The sequence below is a fragment of the Coffea eugenioides genome, chromosome 6 (genome assembly GCF_003713205.1).
Source record: "Coffea eugenioides isolate CCC68of chromosome 6, Ceug_1.0, whole genome shotgun sequence".
NCBI classification, from domain to species: Eukaryota; Viridiplantae; Streptophyta; class Magnoliopsida; order Gentianales; family Rubiaceae; genus Coffea; species Coffea eugenioides.
The window spans coordinates 18,712,749-18,725,372 of record NC_040040.1 but is presented as its reverse complement, the minus strand read 5'-3'; the positions used below and the strand labels follow the sequence as shown (position 1 = coordinate 18,725,372).

Sequence of the window (12,624 nt, the reverse complement as noted above, 5' to 3'; positions counted from 1 at the left end):
AAAAAATCTTTCTAGTTTCTAAAGTTTAGGCTTCAAATATCTTGACATTGCTACAAGTCTGTAACCTTGGATTTAAGAAGTGTTTTTTTGGCTAACATTGCATTTTTTAAATATCTTGACATCTATCATTGCTGTACTGTTATTAGGATTATATAAGAGATAATTTCAAAAACCTCCCTTGAGGTTTTTTCTAATCACACCTAACACCCCTCAAGTTTCTAAAATCACACTTAACACCCTTAGAATGACAACCTTTGTAACATAATAGCCCTTTTATGTAAAAATAATATTAAAAAATATGTTTAGTAGAGGGACTATAGTATTCTTCCAATTTTGCCCTTTTGTCAGTTGATTTTTAAATTTTAGAAGATGAAAATAAAAACAAATAGAACTACAATATTTACATAGAAATTGAAGGAGTGTAAGTACAATGACTGCTGAATTGTATCATTTTTGTTGATTCATATGACCATTATAAGATCTGTGCCAAAGTTTTTGATAGAAAGGAAAAAAATTTTTTGAATACTGTTTGTTAACCAATTTTTTCAAAAATTTTGTTTTTGATAATTGAAAACCATTATAGGTATATTTAATATGCATTTTTTTTCATGATTTCAATTGCATCCCAGCATTTTTTTCACCAAATGAATGATTTGAACATATTTTTCCCTCACCTCTTACTGATTAAACTAGATGGCAAGATAAAATCGTAGTTAAAAAAAGATAAATTTTCTATGTTTAGATTGTCAGAGTACCTCAAAACCTATCTTTTGGTTGCATATGCAAAAAAAATAGTGCCCAAATTTTATGGCATTTTTGTTACTTTATTTTTACATAATCTAACATAAATGTTTTTCCATTTTTCTTGCCTTTTCCTGCATAAGAAATATGAAAAGGCAAAAAGGAATCAACTTGTTTTTATTTTCATCTTCTAGTTTTCAAAAATCAACTTGCAAAAGGGCAAATGTGGAAGAATATTATAGTCTCTCTCTTAAATACATTTTTAATACTATTTTTACCTAAAGGGGTTGATATGCTACAAAAGTTGTCATTCTAAGGGTGCTAAGTGTGATTTCAAAAACTTTAGGGGTGCTAGGTGTGATTAAGAAAAACCTCAAGGAAGGTTTCTGAAATTATCCCATTATATAATTTGAGCTATGATTTGATGTATCTGTTATTAGGATTATATAGTCTGAGCTATGATTTGATGTATGCATGTGTGTTATGTATGTGTGATTTTAAACGATTTATTCATTGGATCCTGATTTTGAAAACTTGAATTTAGTATTTGGGTTGCTATATAGTCATTTTCTTTTTTCATTGGAAGGGAGAACATACTGACTTAATGTAACCACCAAACCATTAATTGATAATGCATTCAGTCTTTCCGTCATAGAGTTTTGTTTTAAAAGCGCAATCTGTCCTGATGACCTACCAATTCTTTTGACTGCTCATGGTTATGAAAATTTTTTTAACTAATTACAATGTATTTATTTTTAACTAAAGACTAGCGTATGTGAAAATAATTTATAGGTAAGTTGTTTTGAAGGCTTGTAATATAGCTAACCATACTATGTGGAAGTATTCATGTTTGAAAGGAAGAAGAAAAATCGCAAATATACACTACACATAGACCATAAGAAAAAAACTCAACATATACATAAGTGAATATCAATCAAGACGAAATTAGCAATTAAAACCTGCTAAAATCCTTGTCCTTGTTTATACTTTGCATACAACAACACCACTACTGTAATCAAAATATGTATGATACTTCAACTTATTGCCTGAATTCTCACCATCAATTTGGAGAGAGGTCATATTGACATAATTTGCCATGCTAAGTCGGACAAATCAGTACCACCAATAGCATACTTCGAAACATCCTCCATATTCAAATCAGAGGGGATCATGGTACCCCTTGATAAATGGAACGGTTCAGTGAACTCTTGAGTAATTGCTTCGAGCCCACCATGAGAATTAGTGTATCCTTGGAAATCTTGAAATGGATGATCAGGAAATTGGAAACTAGAAAGATCATAGATAACCTGGTTTGAAATGGCATCACCTCCTGTGTCTAGAGTGCTGGTAATATACTCCATACATTGATTGTTTGTAGAACCAGCAGAGGAAATATTGCCAACCGCCAAATCATTGTCCTCATTCTGCATGGGAGCTTCATTCACTGTAAAACACTGGTCAAGATTTTCCCTCATCAATTCTACTGTGTCACCTTCACTTTCATCTTTGTTTTTGCGTCTTATGTTCATATACAATCTACATAAAACTGGATCCGACTGTCAAAAATGAACAACATGTTAGTAATGTATAATGGAGTTTGTAAATGAAAAAAGCCATGCAAATGGACATCCTATATTATTTGAGAAGTGGTTACTGAGCACTTAGTATAATATTGTTGTAAAGACTTGTAGATTAAGAAGTGGACACCACTCTTTTACATAATAGTGTATGTATGTACCATACTGACAGAAATCAAGAAGTAAATTGTTCTTGACTTAGGTGGCTAGAGCTCGGTTGTCAAAGAGTTTTAATCACCACTTCCCGAAAATTATAAAAAAAAAACTTGTTTCCTCTTGAAAACTTATTCTTATGTTGGTTGGGCTACATATATTTCTAAATAATTTTATGTTGGTTCTGAAATTTACATGTGCATGCATGTTACATCTTCAAATAAAAAAAAAAAAAATTTTTTTATCCTGTCGTTGGTTGGGCTACATATATGTCTAGCTACCTATGCACACTATGTGTATAAACATCCAAAAATGTGTCTATATATCCAAACTAAGACATGCATAGATAACACATAAAAGACATTAAAATGTTTCATGAAATAATCAGATGAGAAGGAGAAGAGAAGAAGTGAGAATAAGCATAGCATGAATTGTTATTCTTATTACTGTCCATTGAAAAGATTATAAGAATACCTTGAAGCATAATAATATATAAAGCAAGTTAATCAGAAAATAAGTACTGACTTGTACCTTGGGGTTATTTGCATGAATTCTATATTCATGCATCTTCCAAGCCGTTTTTTCACCAGGCCCAAGTAAGAAATCTAGTGACTTCCTGTATCCGACGGTATTGCCATTGTAATAAATCTTCTTGTCTTTGCCGGTGGGTTTCCAAAATCCACCATCTCCACATGATCGAGAGGGACGGCTGCCTTTGGGGTATTTGTTCGTCAAATAGGTGAAGAAGTACCATCCGTTCACGTTATGAAGGCTATCCGATCTGTATCTATCTGCGCATATATAACCGAAAAAGAAAGAATCAAATATATAGCATAGTTATGCAATATTACAACAAAATAAAGAAAAAGGGGATCATAATTTATTTATCAAGGCTGCTTTTATTCAAATTTTGTTAGGGACAAATACCCATTTTTTAGACAGACAAGAATGTTAGTTATTAAATTAGACACATAGCCCATACCCTAAACTAATCACTTTTACGTACGTGCATCAATGAGAAACCCTCTAACCCCAAATCTCATCTCTACGATGATGGTGTTCTCGTCACTGAAATTAATGTTCAAAAAATTTATAGATTGACCATTGTTATCTACTAGATTGTTGTTTAAATTTAGTTGTGTGGAAACCAATTTAATGCACTGACACCTCTAAAGACAATCCACTGAAAAAAGGAGAGAAAATAGTTTGAACTAAATCCTATAAAAATTGGAGTTGTTCTTTTAGAAAGGATAAAAGGTGGCGCAAAAAGAGTTACTACTGTATTTCAAAGGTAGGTAGTATTTTAGGGCATCTTTTTGGTCGACCAACTATTTTTCTTAGAGCACAATTCACAATAAAATTCATAATCAGAAGAAACCAATCAAAAAACTTGAAATCGTGAAGCCTAAAGATGGTTTAAATTTCAAAGATTTAGCCTAATTAATTGGGGATTTTGGAATTGAAAGGGGTTCAATTATGCTCTATCGTTAAACAGCAAATTAACACTTGTACATAGCATATTGTTAGAAGAACATCAGACCATGTCAAACACTTTCCTTCGCATGGAGTAAAGTTCCCGGTTACAAGCTAGAAAACGCCTAAAAGATGTTTTCCGAGTTCTACATCCGAAAACTAGAAAAACAACTGTTAAGAAGTCACGAGCGAGAATAACATAAAGTTTTTTCAATTGTATAGATACTAACTTGTAAGTTCTTGAGGATTGTGGCCGTAGACATTGGCTTCATGAATTCTGTTAAGTGGTAATGGAGCCTTGGCGATCCTTTTCCTCAAGTAGTGTACAATTAGCTCTTCATCAGTGGGGCAAAACCTGTAACCGCGAGGCATAGAATCCAGAAAATTCTGTGAATTTTCGTGGAGAATTATGCTGATCATTGAGGAGATACAGCGGGTGTTGATGTTGCAGTGGCTGCTGCTGTTGGCCCTGCAAGGGCGGCCAGTGGTGGTGGAGGAGGTGATCATGGAGGAGGTATGGCTGCTCCTCCCTCTGCTGCTGGTGATTATCCATGCTTGTTGAATGTTGAAGAGGCTTCTTTTGCCGGGACGCAATTACCTAAAATAAGCGCCAAATAAGGTATATATATTTTTTTGTCGTTGGTGTGCCAACCTGGCACTAAATGTCCGGTACATCCGTACAAGTGGGTCGGGTATAGACTTAGTTACGTAAACTTGCTCCAGTTCCAGTACAATTCTACTTCTTCTTCTATTTCTACCCGAATTATACTCAATTATTTTGAAATTTTGGATAACAATAAGAACATTCTTCCATGCCGCTTGTCTATATATCATAATTTTTATAATTTAATACCTAAGGTAATAAAGTTTTAATAAATTTATAATCTAAGACAAAAGAATAAGAGTCAAAGTTGTCTTAATGTAGCATAATGTTTGAAAATTATAGTAATTTAATCCATATTTTTCGTTCCGTAACTTTTAAATATTGTTAGTCCACGTATAGATTTATGAATTAATCTACTATATATTGGCACTTTCACTATTGGATGCGTGATACACAATTTAAATTTAAATTAACCCAAATTTTATATATGTGTCATGTATTCAACCGTGATAATGTACACATTGTTAGTGTATATAAGATTAACTCTAGATTTATACATATTTTTTTTGTCTAACTTATGGTTTTTATGTTAAACTTTAATCATATGGGTCCATGTCTGTATTACATCCATCCCATATAGGTCCATACCCGTATTATATCCATCCCATATTTTACTAACTATGCTTATCACTATATTGTTGAAACTTAACATCACACTTGTGAAGCTTACCCATAATATTCATGAAAATAATTTTAAGTTTTTATGGACAAATAGTATGTAAATGGCTAAAACTATAATTTTATAATAATCTTAAATTTACATACCATAATCCAGTGTATATTGCTTCTTGTTTTGAAATTTGCACTAACTTCACTATTCCTATTATTATTATTGGTAAAAATGCTCCAATTTAAAGCACAATAAAATCAAATTTTGTGGCCTTTCTAATATAGCGGTTATTTTTACTAGAAAATTAGTAAATCTTGCTTACATTACACAGATTCTATGCTTTTTCACCAATATAATCAAAAGAATTTTATACCTTGACAAAACAAATAGAAAAAATGACGACACCATGAGTATAATGGTGTGCAACTGCCATACATGTCACATTATGAGTTTAGGCATGATTTGTATAAATAATAACTAATCTAATAATTGGTTGACATGCGATGCATATGACAGGTTAGGGGATTTCACTTGCAACATGAAAATGAAAATGTGATTCTTTTTAAAGAAGATCAATAGTAGTTTTCTATAAATGGAAATATATTGTAGCATATACCACTTATGCATTGAAGGAATTTGTAGTTTGGATCCTAGCAATTGAGTACCTATTGCTTTTTAGTTTTTTAAGTACCTATTATTTATTTCATTACAAAGTTTAAATATTTACATCCAGATAGAGTAATGCTAATGACACTTCAATTATTGTTAACAACACTAAGTTTACCTTTATAAAAGTTGGTCAAGAAAATGAAGTGTCAATGACAACAATTGTTAAACTAAAACAATTTTTTTTCTTTTGGGAAAATCAATAACTACTTTCCCAAGTATTTCACTTTTATGTTTTAAAAAATCTCAACCTATTAATTAAATTCAAATGTTGCTATTATAAAAAATATTCCTCCTCGAATTAACATCAATAAGTAGATGTGAGATATAACTGTGGCAAAATATCTCTCATACACAAGTCATAGATTTTTGAAATTTTCAAAAAAAAAATGATTTTGTTGTTAGAATAGCATGGTAATCTGTTGTGGTAATTATTTTAGGATTCTTTTGTACATGAAATGAATTTAATTTAAATTACACAATAGATTATATGGGCATGTAAATTTTTTTATTGGTTGAGGTAATTAATATCTTTTTATTAAACAGTTAGTGGTGATTGCTAGTCAAGGGTGAAACTACAATAAAAAATAAATTTAGTGAGAAAAGTGCAAATGGCTAGGGGTTTTAGTGCTTAAAACAAAAAAAAATGTAAAATTTTTCTTTTTGAATTATAAAGTGTCCTGCATGTAATAGAACTCTCTATTAAAATTTGAAACGGTTAAGAATTCGCAAAATTTTTACTTTTTAATAGTAAGTTTAACTTAAAGAAAAATAAATTTTATCAACCAGCAAATTTACTGAAATTGTAAATTTCCTATTTGACTAAAACTTACTGTTTTAGGGGATGTACTTACCAATTTTCTTAATAAACTTACCTATGGGAGGCTCCAGACCCACAGTGACAACTATAAAAAAAGGAGGGTTATTATCACTTTACCCTCTTAACGTTAAGTGCCACTATCAATTTTTTCCTTAACGTTATTTTATAGTCATTTTGCCTCCAAAACTAACGATCAAATTTAATGGAGTATATTAATTAAAGTAAAAAGTCATGTTTAGCCCTTAAAATTATTATCACTTTATCCTCTTAAACTATAACCTCATTATCAATTTACCCCATAGAGTTATTTTTTAGACAATTTATCTAACCATTAAATTAACTTAGTAAGTTAAAGAATTTTAGAAGAAAGTACCCTCCTCTCTATATAATAAAAATAATAAAAAATTTAGAGTGACTCTTCTCCTTTTTAGTATCAAGAAAAAAAGTCAAAGTGCTAATCTCTTTCTTCTTGACAATTTCATTAATATTGAAAAAAATAGAAAGATAGGGAGGGGAAGGGGAGGGAGAGAGAGAGAGTTCAATTCATTTTTTTTTTAAATACAAATAAGAAAGAATTAAATACTTTTGTTATTTAAAAATTAATTCACTTTTCTGTTCACGACCATATTCCAATCCTAATTCCGATAACCTTAAAGTAATATGATAATGTTAGACTCTTCTTTATTTTCTTTCTTTGCAAAATCTAATATTCTGTCTCCTTCTTTCCTATCTTCTTTTCTTTTCCAAATATTAATAAGTGTGAAAAAAAATTTGAGAAAATCATTTTATTTTTATGTTTTTGGATCTCTTAAAGTAAAAAAAAAATGAATAACCATTTCAATTTTTTTATTTTTAATTATTTACAAAAAAGAGTAAATATATTAAAAAAATTTTGACCATACTAGTTAGATTAACGATGAGATAAAATGCGTAGTTATCTTTTGATGCTGTAGTGGTAAACTTATCGGCTGACATTTGGGTGTTTTATAAATTGCCTTTCATTTGTGCTATCGCTGGTAATTCTGATCAACACATTTCCTTCATACTGCAACATCTGTGGCTACCACAAGCATTGCGATTCTCTTTTGTTCACACCAAATGCACATTAGAGGAGCATCGGGACCTATGGCAAGCCTTGTTGCTGGACAAACCAAGCTCCCAGCCTTGGTGTATTTGTGGAGACGTTAATGTGATTATTGCTCCTAATGAAAAGAAATGTGGCCATCCTTTCGGTAACACAGAGGGTTTGGAGCTTATGTCTTTCATGGAAGAGGCGGAAGTGTTTGATGTGGGGTTTTCTGGAGCCACCTTCACTTGGTGCAACAATCGTCAAGGTAGGGCTAGAATGTGGAAGCGATTGGACAGATTGATGATTAATGGGGAGTGCTCGGATTTACCTGCATCAGTCTCGGTGACTCATTTAGCTAGACATCCTTCCGATCATGCCCCGCTGAGAATCTCTTTTGCGTCGCGTCTGGATAACAAGCCGCACGTCTTCCGATTTCTCAATCTTTGGACTTCCAAGGTCTCGTTACTCGATGTCATTCGAACTGCTTGGCAGCGGAGCGCCAGGGCTCACCCATGAAGATCTTATGTGATAAACTGCTTCATACCAAAAGAGCCATCCAGGAGTGGAATAAGCATACGTTTGGGAACATCTTTGACGCATCGCGGGAGGTAGAGATGGCAGTGCATCGGGCAGAGGCAAGATTGGAGAGTGAGGGCTCAGACGATGCTCAGGTGAAGCTTCGTATGGCTCAAGCCCAGCTCAATCGCGCTTTGTCAGTCGAAGAACAATTCTGGAAGCAGAAGGCCAGGGTGAAATGGATGCGTCAAGGCGATTGCAATTCCAGGTATTTTCATGCTATCCTGAGGCAGAGGAGGATACAAGAGGTTATTCATCGGATTAAAGATATAAATGGAGCTTGGGTGGAATCCGATGAGGGTATATCTAATGAAGTAGTACGGTATTTTTCGGAGTTATTCTCTGAGCCCAGGGGCAATGCGACAAACTTGTTACGTGTGATCCCAACCTGTGTCCCAGTACAGGAGAATGCTCGCTTGGAGGCCGACCCATCTATGGAAGAGGTGAAAAGGGTCATTTTTGCAATGGATGGCGAGAGTGCAGCGGGACCGGATGGTTTCACTGGTAAGTTCTTTTCTTTTGCATGGGAAGTAATTGGTCCAGATAGCTATAATGCAGTTTTGACCTTCTTTTGCAGGTCTAAGATTCCTCGATTCCTTACTTCTACTTCTATTATATTGATCCCAAAGGGTCCGAACCCTTGCGATTTCTCAAAATTTAGACCGATTAGCCAGTGCACTTTCTTTAATAAAGTGTTGTCCAAGATCTTAGCGGATAGATTGGCCTCCTTCTTGCCGAGCCTGTCACCTCAACAAACTGATTTTGTTAAGGGACGGAACACTACTGAGAACTATCTTTTGGCGCAAGAAATAATGTCTGGGATACGCAAGTCATCGAGGGGAGGAAATGTTGCTTTAAAGTTGGATATGACCAAAGCCTATGATAGAGTCTCTTGGCTATTTTTGATAAATGTCCAGCGGCGTTTCGGGTTCGGGGAAAGATTTATCGATATAGTGTGGAGGCTGATTTCTAATGTGTTGTTTTCGGTCATTATCAATGGAGCCTCCTATGGTTACTTTAAATCGAGGAGAGGGTTACGACAGGGGGATCCGTTATCACCCGCGCTGTTTGTGCTTGGGGCAGAGGTTCTTTCTAGGGCATTAAACATCCTTGCTTCACAAGCGGGTTTTTAGGGATTCAAAGTGCCGCTTGGGTGCCCTCCAGTTACGCACCTGGCCTTCGCCGATGATGTGCTGATCTTTGCTAATGGATCTGCTCGAGCCTTACATAATATTATTTGGGTGCTGGATTTGTACCAAAAATCTTCGGGTCAGCTGGTGAATAGGCAAAAGAGTGGCTATTTGGTTCATCCTACCACCTCCATAGCGAGGCGGAGAGTAATCCAGCGAATCACGGGCTTTCCTCGGCAGCAACCGCCTATCCGGTACTTAGGGTTCCCACTTCATCTTGGAAGAGGTAAGGCTTCAGATTATGGGGAGGTAAGCCAGGCTATACTTGGGAGAATCCTTTCGTGGAAGTCCAAATTCTTATCTCAGGGGCGTAAGCTCATTCTCATAAAGCACGTCCTATCATCTATCCCCTTGCACTTATTATCGGTCGCGGTCCTACCAGCTGCAATCTTCACCGTTATTGAGAAGGTTTGTTCTAACTTCTTGTGGGGATCGAACGAGAGGGGGCCCCGATATCATTGGATTCGATGGGATCAGTTATGGTTCCCGACGGAGGAGAGAGGAGTAGGCTTTCATCTCCTTCGGGACATGTATACGGCCTTCTTCTTGAAGTTATGGTGGCAGTTTCGCACTGGGACTTCTCTCTGGGCCAAATTTCTGTTAGCAAAATATTGTCGTTCCTGTCACCCATGTCAGGTGGAGTACAGTGTGGGGGCATTGGCTACCTGGAAACGACTACTTAATGTGAGCCGTCAAGCGGAGCTCTCCATGCGGTGGTTGGTGAATGCGGGGACTTGTGATTTTTGGTATGACAACGGGTTGGATAATGGGGCTCTTTTTCACAAAGTTCAGGTTCACGGGACCTTGACATTCAAGAATTTCCTTGTACATGGAAGGTGGAATTCAATGTTCCTTGCCCATTACTTCCCAAGGGACATCACAGATCTTATATTACAGCAACCACCCCCAGAGGCTGAGCGGCCGGATGAGGTGGTGTGGATGCCGTCGACATCTGGGCAGTTCTCTTTATCTTCGGCCTTCCAGAAGGTCAGACAATCTCGGAACGCCTCATGGCTCTTCTCTCATATTTGGCATCCCCAAATCCCATTAAAAGTATCTTTCTTTATGCTCCGCCTACTGCTGCAGAGACTCCCGCTCAATGATATCTTGGGTAAATTTGGGGTCCAATCGCCATCAAAATGCTTCTGCTGCAGTATGGCAATGGGGGAATCTATTGAGCATATTTTTGCATCGGGACATCTTACGAGGCAGATTTGGGGTTTTTTTGGAGCCGTTTGTGGAATAGGTTTGCCTAGGGATCAGTTGCGTGACAAAGCGATGGCTTGGTAGTTGTCCAAACAGTCGGAAGTCCAAAAACGGCTTATGGTCTCCATTCTCCCGAGTTTCATCTGTTGGCACATATGGGAGGCGAGAAATAAAGCGCTTTGGGAGGGTATCAGATTGTCATCTGGAGTTATTTGTCATGGCATTTTCCATGACGTAGCAATGGCGGATGCGGACAAGTTCAACAAGGGCAGTTTCCCACCGACTTTTGCTCAGTTTTTTGAAAGTCTTTCCCAACCCTCATCCCCACTCCAGTGCAAGCTTGTCCAATGGTGGACAGCAGGTATGGGGATAGTCACACTTAATACAGACGGGTGCTCTAAGGGTAACCCAGGAACGAGTGGTGGGGGTGGTGTATTCCGGGCCTCAGATGGTTGATTTTTGGTAGGATATTCAGTTTTCCTGGGGGTCGGTACGAGTTTGTGTGCTGAGGTATTGGCTCTGTTAGCGGGTCTCCGACTTTGTGGTCAAAAAGGCTTTACACAGGTTCAAGTACAGTCTGACTCGTTGGTGTTAATAGGCATATTGCAATGCAGATTTCAATGTCCGTGGCAGATTCGTTGAGAGATATTCCAAATATCGCAGCTGGCTGAGGGTCCATGGCAATTCTCTCACTGCTTTAGAGAAGCAAACACGGTAGCAGACATACTAGCTAATGAAGGTCTCTTGCACCCATTTGACCCGATTAGGGTTTATGACCAACCAAGTCGCCTCCCAAAACTGGCAAGAGGGGCGGTCAGGTTGGATAAATTAGGTCTTCCCTTTCTTCGATTTCTTAAAAAATCATCAACGTAACTGGCCTAGTCAGGGAAGGGCAATTCCAAGACAAACGCGAGGGGAAATTTGCATGGACAGGAGATGGTGCACTCGTATCAGTTGCTTGATAGCATGTTATATTTTTCTTGAATTTGGGTTTGTTGACAGGGAGTTTCGTCCATTTATAAGGGGAAACTCTGTCAAAATTTTCTTAAAATAAATAAAATACTTATGTTAAAAAAACGATGAGATAAAATGCTTAGAAAAATAATGTTAGGAATTAAAACGACTGTATCACTATAATTTTAAGGGATAAAGTGATAATAATAATAATGTGAAAATGATATAAAATAACGGAATATTTTTGTCTAAAATTTCTTAACATGTTGAATTGAATTACTTTTGGCGTGAAATGACTAAAAAATAATATTAGGGGTTAAATTGATAATAGTAATATAGTTTAAAGGGATAAAGTGATAATAACCCAAAAAAATTAAACTTGATATGTATTTTAATCAAGATTTTAACTAAACTACTAGGGGAGGCACCTATTAAATCTACTAATGGAGACTTGATTGAGGGATCTGCTTAAGAAATTTATTCTCATCACCGTACCCAAGTACGGCCACGTGCTCGCAATTCTTGCAGTTGGTATTTTAAGGATGATGTTTTTACCCGATCTTCAACATCGCCAAAAACTTCTAACCATAACTAGTAAAATGCTTTCATATCAATTACGAGATTAGTTATCAATTGGGATTCAAAGTACATAGTACAAATCACGCCAACCTATGAAGACTTCAGTCCCCTTTGGAAATGGAATTGCAGACTTTATCACTGATTTCAACGTCTAGATTAATGTCCAAGATGGGCCTAATATTTGTTTTTGGTATTGGGAACGAGAAATTGAGACAATCCGACACATCTCAAGCCTGATTTTATGGCATGATAACACGTCCCTCTTATCTATTCTTAGACCTTCAAACTTAAGTTTTATCCTCATTTGCTTTTATCCTGCATCACATTGGCAGTTTCACTGCTAAAA

At 36.0% G+C, this 12,624-nt stretch overlaps 1 protein-coding gene across 1 annotated transcript; it reads right to left on the bottom strand.

The window, feature by feature from the left end:
• Window positions 1-1,817: 1,817 nt before the first annotated feature.
• Window positions 1,818-3,514, bottom strand: LOC113773764 (NAC domain-containing protein 2-like). Its single transcript, XM_027318380.1, has 3 exons — window positions 3,478-3,514; window positions 3,003-3,262; window positions 1,818-2,297 (listed from the first exon to the last, which is right to left on the bottom strand). The coding sequence occupies exons 1-3, from the start codon at window positions 3,512-3,514 to the stop codon at window positions 1,818-1,820; spliced, it is 777 nt and encodes a 258-aa protein (XP_027174181.1).
• Window positions 3,515-12,624: the final 9,110 nt, after the last annotated feature.